At 41.0% G+C, this 12,499-nt stretch overlaps 1 protein-coding gene across 1 annotated transcript in view; it reads right to left on the bottom strand.

Annotated features, from left to right (window-relative positions):
- Window positions 1-12,499, bottom strand: part of EIPR1 (EARP complex and GARP complex interacting protein 1) — a 59,197-nt gene that overhangs the window by 36,461 nt on the left and 10,237 nt on the right. Inside the window, exon 3 of the mRNA XM_088530596.1 lies at window positions 10,555-10,687. Within this exon, the coding sequence (XP_088386722.1) occupies window positions 10,555-10,687 (133 nt within the window). The remainder of the gene's footprint in view (window positions 1-10,554; window positions 10,688-12,499) is intronic.

Below are 12,499 nucleotides of genomic sequence, written 5' to 3'. Positions count from 1 at the left end.
ATCAGATAAAGGTTTTTCTCTTGTATGATGAGGATTAAATGTGACAAAGATTTAACATGTCATTGTCTCTTTTTTTTTTTTTGTGACCAATGCTTTACAGATAACAGCGAGACTGTCTTCAGTCATCAGTCTGTCATCAGCCCCTTTTACCTCCTCCTTTCACATCTGGACTGAGACACCCATGACTCAACATAGTTCATACTCTGCCCGCCAACAATTCACCTACTGCAATTATTGCCCCAAAACCAGATCTGCCAGGATCTTTCAGAGGCAGTGGACACATTAGAAATGGCAAAGAACTATGTTGTTTTTATCCATCACCTCTCTTTAAATATAAAGCTTTCCTATTTAATGACTAATTGGAAAAGTAAAACAAAATAAAACTCTTAAATAAATCTAAATCTCTTAAGCAAAGTAATGCCATTGGGCACTGTCATAGTATAAAGGGAAAAAGTATAAAAATAAGTTTAAACGGACACACAAGAAGTATTACTTTTCCCCATTCAAAATCCAGCAGACTCCAATGAATTTAGATCCTAGTTACCCAGGGACACATGAGCCAACACCCAGGACTGGCTCTGCTCCCCGCTTATATCATTTTACACAACATTTTCATCTTGATGTTCAATCACTCTTTATGATCCTTCTTAACTAAACCCCTTTGATAAGTCACCCTTAATTGTTTCCTTTCTCCCACAATATACTAAAGCCAGTTATTGCTAGTCTCCTATTTTCTTTTCTCATGCACTTTTATATGTGCCTTTAACTCGGCATTTTTAATTTTTCTAATTGCTAACTACGCACAGCGCCTGCAAGAACATCGTTTTCCCCTCCACTTTTTGCTGTCATTCTGCTGCTTCCCGCCATGTTTAACCTTGAAGCCAGGCCGGAAGAGTCGGAGCGCCAGGGCCTGACGGCTGCTGTTGCCCAGGGTATAACAACAAGCATGTACTTCCTAAATCCACCCCCTGAGGTGTGTACTTCCTAAATCCACCCGGCTGGAGCAGGGAAGCTGCTCTAGGGGCAGTGCAGCTGGGGCCATTACTGCTCGCAGCACCACAGGAGCCGGCAGCCAGGGCGCTGAGGCCTCCTCACCGCTGAGGAGAGGAGAGGAAGCTCTCCTTCCCATTAAGGACATCCTGCTGCCTTTTAAATAAAATGAAGAAATAAAAATCAAAATGATTCAAGTATGCTTTAAAAAATAAAGAACCTTGCAGCCTTTTTAGTAAATTCATTTAAAAAGGCAAAACAAAATCACCCTGCCATGCTCAGTCTATTCAGCTACACATCCTCTGCTGCCACAAGAAGCAGGGGGCAGGAAGACAGCCGGCCACTCTTTCTGGGTAAGACAAGATGAAAAATCTTAATGCCTACACAGTCTTTTACTTCACATTTTAATCCCTAAATAGATCTGACCTATATATTTCAGATAAAAATTTCCAAACCAAATTAAGGGCTGCTTGATTTTTTGCCACATGATTCAAAAGCATTTTTAAGCTACTCTGATTTTGAAAAACATGCATACAGAAATAGGGCAGAAAAATGACAGCAGCTCAGCCTGTATTTTAACAGCAGCATGTTTTCAAGAGAGCTGCAAGGAGTAACTAATGCAGAGTCACACGTTATGGTCCGGGCCAGCCCAGACATACACTCCCTGCAGGACATCCACCCTCCTCGCTTAGCTCTGGGCTCACTGCTTCAATGCATGATGAGCGCTGCATAAGCTGCAGCCTTCTCATAGTTGACTTGCTGATCACAGGTGACCATAAATTCACATTTACTGCATACCAATACAACACCAATATAGCTTAGATCTTTAGATAATGGATCCCAATATTTGCATTGTATATACAGAGGTTTTAAAGACGAATGCACCAGAGAGCAACACAGAGATAATGATCAAAGTGAGCGTGCAAAGGAGTGGGGTATGGCAGGTGGGAGAAGCAGATAAAACCCTCGTATCGTATGGAGGTTGAAGACAGCACCTGCAGAAAGTAAGCAGTCAGCAGGGTGAAGAACTGCAGAGGGCATAAATTCCACTCCTCCGTAGTCTGACGATCCTTATGCTATCCGAAGGGGATGTGGGACAATGTCGCAGCAATGTCTCTTTTCTTTGGGAGATGCATATATATGTTTGTGGGAGCTTAAAATTTCCTGACTGCATTGCTGAAATTCTGGCATATGGGAACAGCTGCAAGTGAAGAACTGTAGCTGTTGCTATATTGATGAGCTGACCTTTGCAGTATGGCTCTCCGGCAGAATTTGGCTAAAAGGCTGTTAAAGTTGCCTAACAGCACATAGGAGGGCTTTCTTTCTGATGCTTCATATGACCAAACCTCATAAGTCACAACAATGAGTTACGTCTCTTTTGACACGGATACATCTCCAAGTATTTTAACACAGTAGAAAAAAAGTGGGGAAACTGGCACCACCTACCCTCTACCACCCTCTTTTGTTCGTTCCTAACAGCCTTCCCAGAACTGTTACCACCAGCTCAGTTTTCATAACTGCGACAGTGGGAGGCATACAAGACACAAGGTATTAGCTGGCCACTCAAAAAGCACTGAGAGCTTCACCCTGTCCTGAGGGAATCTGTGCAATACACCAATAAAGCCAAAGGACCATACTTACGCTATTATCAACACTGATACTTTTCAGCACACACACAAAAAAAAAGCACAGAGAGCAGGTCTCAGAAGCACTAACTTCATCACCTCCCAAGCCACAGCAGCTGTCAGCTAAATAGGGCTACAGAATAGCAATGCATCCCCCTTGATGTTCAGTGAAACATTAAAGCCTAAACTTCTTAACAATTTGATGGGAACCAAGAAGCATTTTTCCCCTCATTGCTTCAGGCCCTCACTAGACAGTTTCTCATTTAATATCCTATTTAAATAACCTTTAGTATTCACATTTTACTGCATGAGATTTCCAAAGACAAACAGAATGACTGGACAGTTCACAGAAACCTACCTCAAACAAGACAAACATCACTGTACCCAACACGAGTAGTTAGTTCATGCGGCTGCCCCAAGTCCTGGGGACCAATTCCTAACCAGTTACTTGATTTGTAAAGGTAGTTTGTTACCCCTCATGCCAGATCGTTACAGTCTCCACACAGTACTTACCTCAATAAAGAGAGCTAGATGTGTAGCTACACTATCACACACAAACTTTCTTCTACCACTGACTTGTAATTCAGAGCTTTTGTCCCTCAGTTGTATTTTGCTTGGATCTGGACCTTATATGGACAATGCGAACCGCTACCTTTCAGCGGTTCTTATACATCAAGCATAAGGAGTCTATGGAAGATATTGATTATAAACAATTAATAGCTAGATTCTGTACCAAGCTTAAGAAAAAAAAAAAAAAAAAAAAAAAACACACACACAACCAAAAACAAATCCATAAGCTTTGATTCTGGAAAAACCTCAACTATCCCAACACCAAAAGTTCAGCTTAGAAATGGGATAGCATTTCTGCTCCAGTGTGCTTTACATTTTCTTCAAATGTACAGTCTTATTGGGACGGATATGTACAGACTGATCAGGAACAGCAGACCTGGAAGGTTAAAACTGTTCATTATTCAAGACAGCAGCTGGAAGCCTTGGAGCTCTGCTAAGGATTGACGATGAGTCAGATGACATTTCATGGTTTAGGATTAGAGGGCAGACCAATGTGAGCAGTGCTGTCAAAGTCAGAAAAGGCTTCTGGGGATCCACCACAGCAGCAAAGCAACACTAGGGAAAATGGGGACCTGCTGGCAAGTGAGATATGAGTCCTGTGGCAAAGGACATGGAAAAGGTAGAGTTACTAAATACCTTGTTCACTTCAGTTTTCACTGTTAAGATTGGCCCTCAGGAAAGCCAGGCCTCTAAGACCAGGGAGAAATCTGTAGGAAAAAAGACAGAAAAACAAACACCACACTACTACTTACCCTCAAAAGAAGGCGGCCAAGTACCTATATCTATAGAAATGGAACTTGATGAGATAGAACCAGGAGAAGAGATGGAGCTGGCTGTTGTCACTGCAAGGCCACTCTCAATATCTTTGAAAGATCATAGCAAACGAAGAAGGTTCCTGAGGACTGAGAGAAAGCAAATCTCATTCCCACCTTAAAGGAGGAGGATCCAGGGAACTACACGTTGGTTAGCCTTCCTGGGAAGGTGATGGAGCAAATCCTCCCAAAAACCATTTGCAAACATATAAAGGGCCAGAAGGCATTTGCGAGTAGTCAGTATGGAATTACAAAGGGGAAGTAATTCTTAATGAACCTGATTTCCTTCCACAATTAAGGGAAGAGTGGGAGTGCATTGAATCATGTTAATCTTGACTTTTGCTGTTCTTTCAACACTGTCTTATATCACATCCTCATAGACAAGCTGATGAAGTACAGACTACAGAAGCAATCAGTGAGATGGGATGAAAATGGCTGAACTGCTGGGCTCAAAGGATTTTGAGCTGCAGCATAAAGTCCAAGAGGAAGTCAGTCACTAACTATGCGTTCCCAGGGCTGACAGCAAGATGGATTCTGTTAAAGACCTCACTGAACCTCACACACTGATTTCAACAGGCTGAAGAAATGGACCAAAAGAAACCTCGAATTCAGCAAAGTCCTGCATCTAGCAAAAAATAATCCCATCAACATATACAGGTTGGGAGCCAACCACCAAGGAAGCAGATGGTCAATAAGTTGAACATTAGCCATCAATGCACCTGTGCAGCAAGGAAGGCCAAAAGTATCCCAGGCTGCACTAGGAAGAGCCTTGCCAGCAAATCTCTGGAGATGATTCCCTCTCCTCCCCACCACTGAACACTGATGGGCCCATATCTGGATTGCTGTGTCCAGTTCCAGGCTCCCCAGTACAAGGGAGACATGGACTTAACTGCACCAAGTCCAGCAAAGGACCACAAATATGATTGAAGTTTGAAGCCTCGAGAAGAGAGGGTTCAGGGAGGATGGAAATCAATGCACATAGATACTGCAAGGGAGAGCAAAGACATGGAGTCAGACTCCTCAGTGGTGCCAACTGACAGGATAAGGGTAAATGGGTACACACAGAAATACAAGAAATTCCACTTGTAAATAATGACTAAAAAAAGCCCACACTGTGAAGGCAGTGAAAGGATAGAACAGCCCAGACAGATTGTGGAGTCTTCATCCCTGGATATATTCATGGTCTCAGGCAGCTTGTTCTAGTTGACCCTGCTCTGAATAGGGGGGCTGACTAGAAGGCCTCCGAATGTCCTTTCTGACCTCAAGAATTCTGTTACATAATAAATATAACAGAACTCTTTATATAAGAGGCTATGGGGGCACTGTTTTTGAATGCACCAAGAATAAAATGAAACACTGAATCCAAGAGTAAAAACAAAGAGAGGGATGAACATGGCAAGGAGAAGTCTCCCCAGCCATTTTAACTAAGCAGAGAGAATAGGACACTTTCAAGCAATGCAGGTTGATTAATCAATTCACGACAGAGGGAATCAAACTGAAATATCTGCAACTTGAAAGTTTGCAATTCCTTTTCAATCGGCAAGTAACATATTCCATCTCAGATAAACATGCACACCCAGCTGAGGTGCCATTACAGATGATAACCAGTCTGCTATATTTTAGCACAAGTTGTATCATTCTAAGCCCACTAATTCTGAACACAGCCTGGATACTGTCTTCCCAGTGCTCAAGAGCTACTCTTTGCCATGCGCTCAGTCTGAAACATTTCTTTGGAACAGGGCATTTCATCAACCAAGAACACCAATCTTTAATGACTTAGTTGTGCTATGCATTGTACAAAACACTCAAAAGATAAGGACTCCACCCTGTGCACGACACAGAAAACAGCTAACACAAAGGGAAAAAATGACAACACATTGGCTACAATAAGAGGTGGTGACTCCAGCCCAAGCTGAAAAGCCATCTCTGCAGCACATTACTGCAGAGATGTGATTACAGGAAGAGGCAGGGACTCCTTAAAATGAAACATTTACGGAGTGAAGCTAGTTCAACAAAAGGGCACCAAGATGCTTGGGTGCTTGTAACACATGCCCCGCACAGGCCCTGAACCCATCTTGCTCGGCCTAGGGAAGCTTCGGGCAGCTTAAGAGTAGCTCTTCACTTTGTACACAGTGGGAAAACAAGAGCCACTTGGCCTAAGTCAAAACAACAGGTTCTAATTGGATATAAGGAAAAATTCTGTACCCTGCACACAGCCAAGCAGGGGAATGGGCTTTCCAGAGAGGCCTTTCAGTCTCCACTTGAAGAGGTTTTCAGGTCTCAACTGTACTGAGCAACCTGGTGTGATCTCAGAGCTAACTCTGCTTTCCCCAGAAGGTTGAGTTAGGGACCTCAGAGGGTGTCTTCAATCTGAACAGCTCCAGTTCAAAAGCATTTCATCAACTTGCCATATTTTAGGACTCTCTTCAATCTCATGATCATCTTGCAATACTTCTGTTTCCCTCCTTTTTTTCTGCCATAGTTGTGCTTTGCTTCACATACACAGGCCTCCCATTTGAACACCAGTTAACATGGAACAGTATCTCAGCAATGCAGGCTATTGATAGAAGAGAAAAAAAAAAAATCATAATCTACATGGTGGTTTTCCATCACACAAGTCATGTGGCAGATGCCAGGCACCTCATTTAAAACCTTACTGGAAGGTACTTCATGGGAATGCCAGAAGCTGCATATCATAACTACAATTTCTAGAGAACAATAAGTATAAACTGCAAGGAACACTTAAGAGAACCATCATTTATTATATTTCTTCCCTGAAACTACAAAAACTATCCTCGGTACAGTCTTGTGCCAAGAAAAAAAAAAAAAAAAAAAAAAAAAACACAGGGGAAAATTTAGAGAGATCATTGAACTCTGCTTCCTGCACGCCACTTCCTTATTTCATGGCTCATCATGCAACTCTACCAATGATTTCACCTACATAGAAGGTTTTTACTACAGCAAAGGCAATTGAAACCAAAGAAGTCAATGCCATGTACTGTCTATGAAACTAAGCAGTTGTGAGCATCACCAGCAATATTATTTCCAATATCCTTACTGAAGAGTTTTTTGCTGAAAGAAGTAAATATCTATTGGGTGAGGAGAAAAGAGAGAAAGAAAAAGTAATGCACTAGACAGATAACTCATTGCAAACGCAGTGTTTCAAATTAGTGGATTTTAAATACACACATACAAACACGAAACTGCTATTTCTCTCTTTTATCGAAGTTAAGCTTGCATTTTTCATGGATTTGCAAAAATAAGTTAAATAACTTCATCATCATTGCACAGTGGCACCTATCATGTTCGCAGAAACATAAGAGGAGTGCGTGTGTGTATACATATATATACACACACACACACATATAGGGGTGCAGGTTTGCATCTAAAATGCCAGACCGTAGTCTTCTACAGCTGCACTTTCTTTTGCCCTCTTGTGGCTTTGTGTGTCACTACGTTATTAAAACCTGGAACCTAATTTTGCAGAAGCTGAAGAACACGCCTGCACCAGGAAACTAAATTGTTTTACAGGCACAACGCAGTTTTGATCAAGAACTCAGTTCTTAAGAGAAACACGAGTCAAGCACAAATATGGAAGAAAATAGCAGTGTAAAAACTTATTGCTGAAGTTAATTTCAAAATGAGCTTGGAAGGGCTTTTGACTAGCTCTTTCTAAAGACACTGTTTTCCTTTCCTCACTTTCAACATAGATTCTATTGCTATTGCAATGGAAACAGCCCAACTTCAAGTCTTAATTTACGCTCAAGAGCAATTTTGCTTTTAAATTCCTCTTTCCCTCTTCCCAGTGGATTTAAAGCAAAGATCAACATGAAAAGCTGAACTTCAGAGAACGGCCATTCCACTGCGAGTTCTCAGAGCAGCAGCATTACTGGCACAGGGCCAACCCCCGATGCTGCTGCATCTCACTGACTCATCGGGTACCAAAACCAGCTCGCACTAACAGACAAGACAGTTGTGTCATTCCTTGTTTTCTCCCCTCTGCTGTTTTTTCCGCTAGAACTGATACTTCTTAGGTCTGAGCAGACTTTTAACTCTGCACAGGCTAAGGTTACCATGATAATCAGTTTTGTCTTGCTGAATTTCCACCAGCTCCCCTTCCCTCCTAGTGCACTTTGGAAGATAAGCGGGAGCAGTACCTTAGCAGCTCTTCATGCATTTCCCCCTTGCTCCCACACAAAGCAGAAGTGGACAGCATATATCACTGGGTTTGGTGATAACCGATGTTTTTTTAAAAGCCATATATTAAAACTAGGAAGACACAGAATGAAAACCTATATGAATTAATTTACAGTATGGCAGAAATTCTTACTTTAACCAATATTTAAGTGATCTTATTACTGCACTCATATGGACTGTTGAAATCTTTCTTTTGGAGGAGCATCAGACAAAAGCATAACCTGTATGCTCCAAAAAGATTGATTAAAAATATAAAATAAAAGAGTACTGTTTTTAGGTCAAAAAAAATCTTCCTCCAAACTTCTTATTCAAGTATTATTCTTCTCTGCCAAATTTCACCATTTCAAAATGTTCAAAAAAGAGCTACTAATAATGGCTAAACACCTCATTTCTTCATGCCCCCAGTTTCAACAACAAAAAATTGCCAGGATGACTGTGCTTAGACATGAGAGACAGTTACAATATGAATATATATGACTATTTCCAACAGCATCTCATTTGACTGGTACTTTGATAAAGAAAAAAGTTAGAGTCTTTTTAAAACAGCAAAGCAAAACAAACACAGTGCATAAAAGCCAGTGCCTAAAAGGATCTTAAAAGGTTTTGACTGTTTAGCTTGGTTGCATTATGTTGGAATAAGTTGTTTGCTGAACTCAATACTTTTTAATACAACCCCAGCCTGTGTGCTTTCTGCTCCACATTTTGCTATTTGGAGCCATCAATAATCATTTAAGAGGCATATCTTGTTTTTTGGAATATTTATGACTGATGATTCTAAATGAAGATGCACTAAGTTCAAACAATAAAGTTTAATATTCATGACTTGGTATAGCAAATCAAATCTAGAACAAAAAGCAGCTAGAATAGTAAACATGCATACGAATTAATATGTCCAATTATGGTCATCAGATATCTCACGAATTTGAAGTGCTTGGATAGAAGCCCATTTCTAGCAAACCTGTTTGACAAGTTCTCTCCCAAGAGAAAGCTGGTTGCCTCTCTAGCCCACATTCCTGAGCTTGCCAGCAAGGATGTTACAGGAGACAGTGTCAAAAGCTTTTTTGAAGCCAAGGTAGAAAACATCCGCTGCTCTCCCCTCATCTACCCACCTAGTCACTCCTTCATAGGAGGCTATCAGGTTGGATATCCATGCTTACTAATCACCTTGTGCTTGGAGATGGTATCCAGACAGAGCTGCTCCAGCACCTCTCCAGGCACTGGGTAAGGCCGACTGGCCTGCAACTTCCTGGGTCCTCTTCTCGCCCTTTTTAAGATTGGAGTGACATTTGCTGTCAGAAGAAAGTCAGTCATTTGCCATCAGGCACCTCTCCTGATCTCCACAACTTGCAAAGACAATCAAGAGTGGCCATGTATTAACACCAGCTCCCTCAGCAGATCCCATCAGGGCTCATGGCCTTGTGCCTGTCAAATTTGCCTAAGTGATCCCTAACCTGATCCTCCTCCCCCAAAGGAGGGTCCTTTTTTCTTCAGGCTTTCTCCCTGCTCCCCAGGGCCTAGGATTCCTGCAGACCAGCCTTACTGTGAAGACTGAGGCAAAGAAGGCATCTAGTATCTCAGCTTTTCCTGTAACCTTTGTCACCAGGGCCCATGCCCCGTTTACCAGCAGACCCACATTTCACCTAGCTCCTTTTGATACTTCTACAATTCTATGAAAACAAAGAATCTCATTTGCCATATTGTTTGCCCGATGAAAAGTTTTTTTTTTTGCTGCTTTCTGCAATTTGAATTTAAGAGTAGACTTATAACAAAGATAATCTAAGGCTATGAGGTAGACCAGGATTTCCAGGATCTTTGGAAAATGTTTGTATTGAGAGAAATATTACTTTAAATTGTTTACACATTGCTAGGTTTTCAACTTCATAGAATCATAGAATGCTTAGGGTTGGAAGGGACCTCTAGAGATCATCTAGTCCAACCCCCCTGCATACGCAGAGACACCTAAAGCACGTGGCACAGGACTGCATCCAAGCGGGTTTTGAAGATCTCCAGAGAAGGAGACTCCACAACCTCTCTGGGCAGCCTGTTCCAGTGCTCTGTCACCTTCACTGTTAAGAAATTTTTCCTTAAGTTCCTGTGGAACTTTTGGTGTTTCAGTTTCCGGCCATTTCCTCTAGTCCTATCAGTGGCCACCACTGAAAAGAGACCTCTGCACTCCCTCCCTTGAGGTACTTATAGACACTGATCAGGTCCCCTCTCAGCCAGAAGGAGAGAGCCTTCTCCAGGCTGAACAGGCCCAGCTCCCTCAGCCTCTCCTCATAGGGCAGATGTTCCAGGCCCCTGATCATCCTTGTGGGTATTTTAATACTTAAACAAGTGAGAAGTGATTAGAAAGCACTTACTTTTATTGTAGCATGTTGCTAGCACACCTTTATCTGCAGGACTGGTACTAAGGTGCCAAATTTCACCCACTTGATGAAGGAGAACATTTTTATTTATAATGTTATTTTCATCATCAAAATCTATGATGTGAATCTGCAAATAAAATAAAAGAGAACATTAGGGCTTCAAATGTTTTCCTGAGGGTCTTAATTATACACAGTGATTGCACAGAACAATTTAATGAGAATTTTATAACTCATATCTACCTTAATTAATTGTTATACTAACAATTTAGTGTAACATTAATTTCATGCAGGATATGTTTCTCCAGAAAAACAATTTCCATATTTCAAGGATATACTCTTCTCAATGTTGCAACTTAAAAGTTTGAAAGTAATTTTCATATCACAGTTAAAAGTAAACAAACTACTTCCATTAGTTTAATACTTCTCACACTAGTTTTAAATACCTGCACCAATTTGACATCCAAATTATCAAATTTAAACATTCTCAAAGAGCTGGGATGGGAAAGAACTGTTATCTGAAGCTAAGATAGCTTATTAAGAGCCGATTTGAGTGCTTCTGTCTATACAGAGCATTTAGTCATTCCATCATTAAACCTCAATTTCTAACTGCTCCTCTTCTATTTCTATTGAAAGACATCATCTATGCAGCCTTCTCCTGTGTTTTTTTTTGTTGTTAAAATACTACATTCAATGTTTTGATATTTCCAATGAATAAACTTATAAATGAAACTGTTGACAAAAATAGCTTTTTGAAGACCTCAGTATTAAAAGGTAAGGAATAACAATATATAACAACATATACTACAGCTACAACCTATAAGAAGACAGAAATACTTATATTTGGCTTTTGCATCTCAGATGGAGCAGATCACCAAAATTTCCTGAATCGGGAATGCTTGGGTATATTAAGAAGGAATGTGGAAGTGCAGAGATGTGTCTTGGTAGAAGAGAATTTGGACTTAAAACTGCATTAGTTCTCCATACAGGGCACAACTGGCCCTTCCTGACTGCATAATTTGCTTGTTATTAGCTATCTGAAAAATGAAAAAGAAAACCCTCCCATGGAGTTACCTATTCTCCTTGGCATCTGTACCAAAGTCCCTAAAGGTGAATCACAAATCAAAATTCCATTTGCTGCAGTAACACATACCTTGGTTAGTGGGAGCACAAAATAAAGAGGGTCATTCAATACGTAAATTGAAAGAATACCCTCAACTCCACCTAAAGTCCCTGGAAGTCACAGGTAACCAGTTTCTGCTCCACTGTGATGCTTGTTTCAAGTGACATCACCACTAGCTGGAAGTTTGGCAATGTCCAAACAGGATTTTCTTAAATCATGTCTTCGCAGGCTGAAGAAACCAGATAGCAAATTGGCAAATACCAAGTACTACACATTGCTTCAGCATTTGGGAGATTAATGACACTAAATCATATTAAGATTTTTCTTCCTTCACTTTGAAATAAAAGTGTTAATAAGAAAAGTTTCACTGTCTTCTACAGAAAGCCTAAATCACTTCCTACAGAAATATTCCTTGATAAAGGAGGCTTTGCAGCTGATGGGGCTGCATGCAGGGCAGTACCCTATCAAGTAGGAGAGGCAGCAGCTCAGCTCACAAAACTGCTCTGGAAATAAAGTTTTAAGGAAATCTAGACAATCTACTACTGAATTAAACAGTGAGGATTTAAGGCCTAGGGCACTTCATGGGGATTAGCAACTGGCTGCAAGGCATTGGCAGCCTGAGGCACAGCTCAAGGCCAATACCTCCCAAATTCAACCTGCCACCCCAGGAAGTTTCCTGCGTGTCTATTATTAATAATATTCACAGGGTGGGGGAAGGAAAATTAAAAAAAAAAGGCAGCAAGAATGCCTGATAAAGTTGAAATATGTACGTGCAGAGGCATTGCTAAAATTAGGAATTTACGCTTACCTGAATGAGTC

This window comes from Tinamus guttatus, unplaced genomic scaffold (genome assembly GCF_059628265.1).
Source record: "Tinamus guttatus ecotype Peru unplaced genomic scaffold, ASM5962826v1 Tinamus_guttatus_pri_ptg000383l, whole genome shotgun sequence".
In the NCBI taxonomy this organism is placed as follows: domain Eukaryota; kingdom Metazoa; phylum Chordata; class Aves; order Tinamiformes; family Tinamidae; genus Tinamus; species Tinamus guttatus.
Note: the sequence above shows the minus strand (reverse complement) of the source record. Positions and strands in the feature narration are given on the sequence as shown.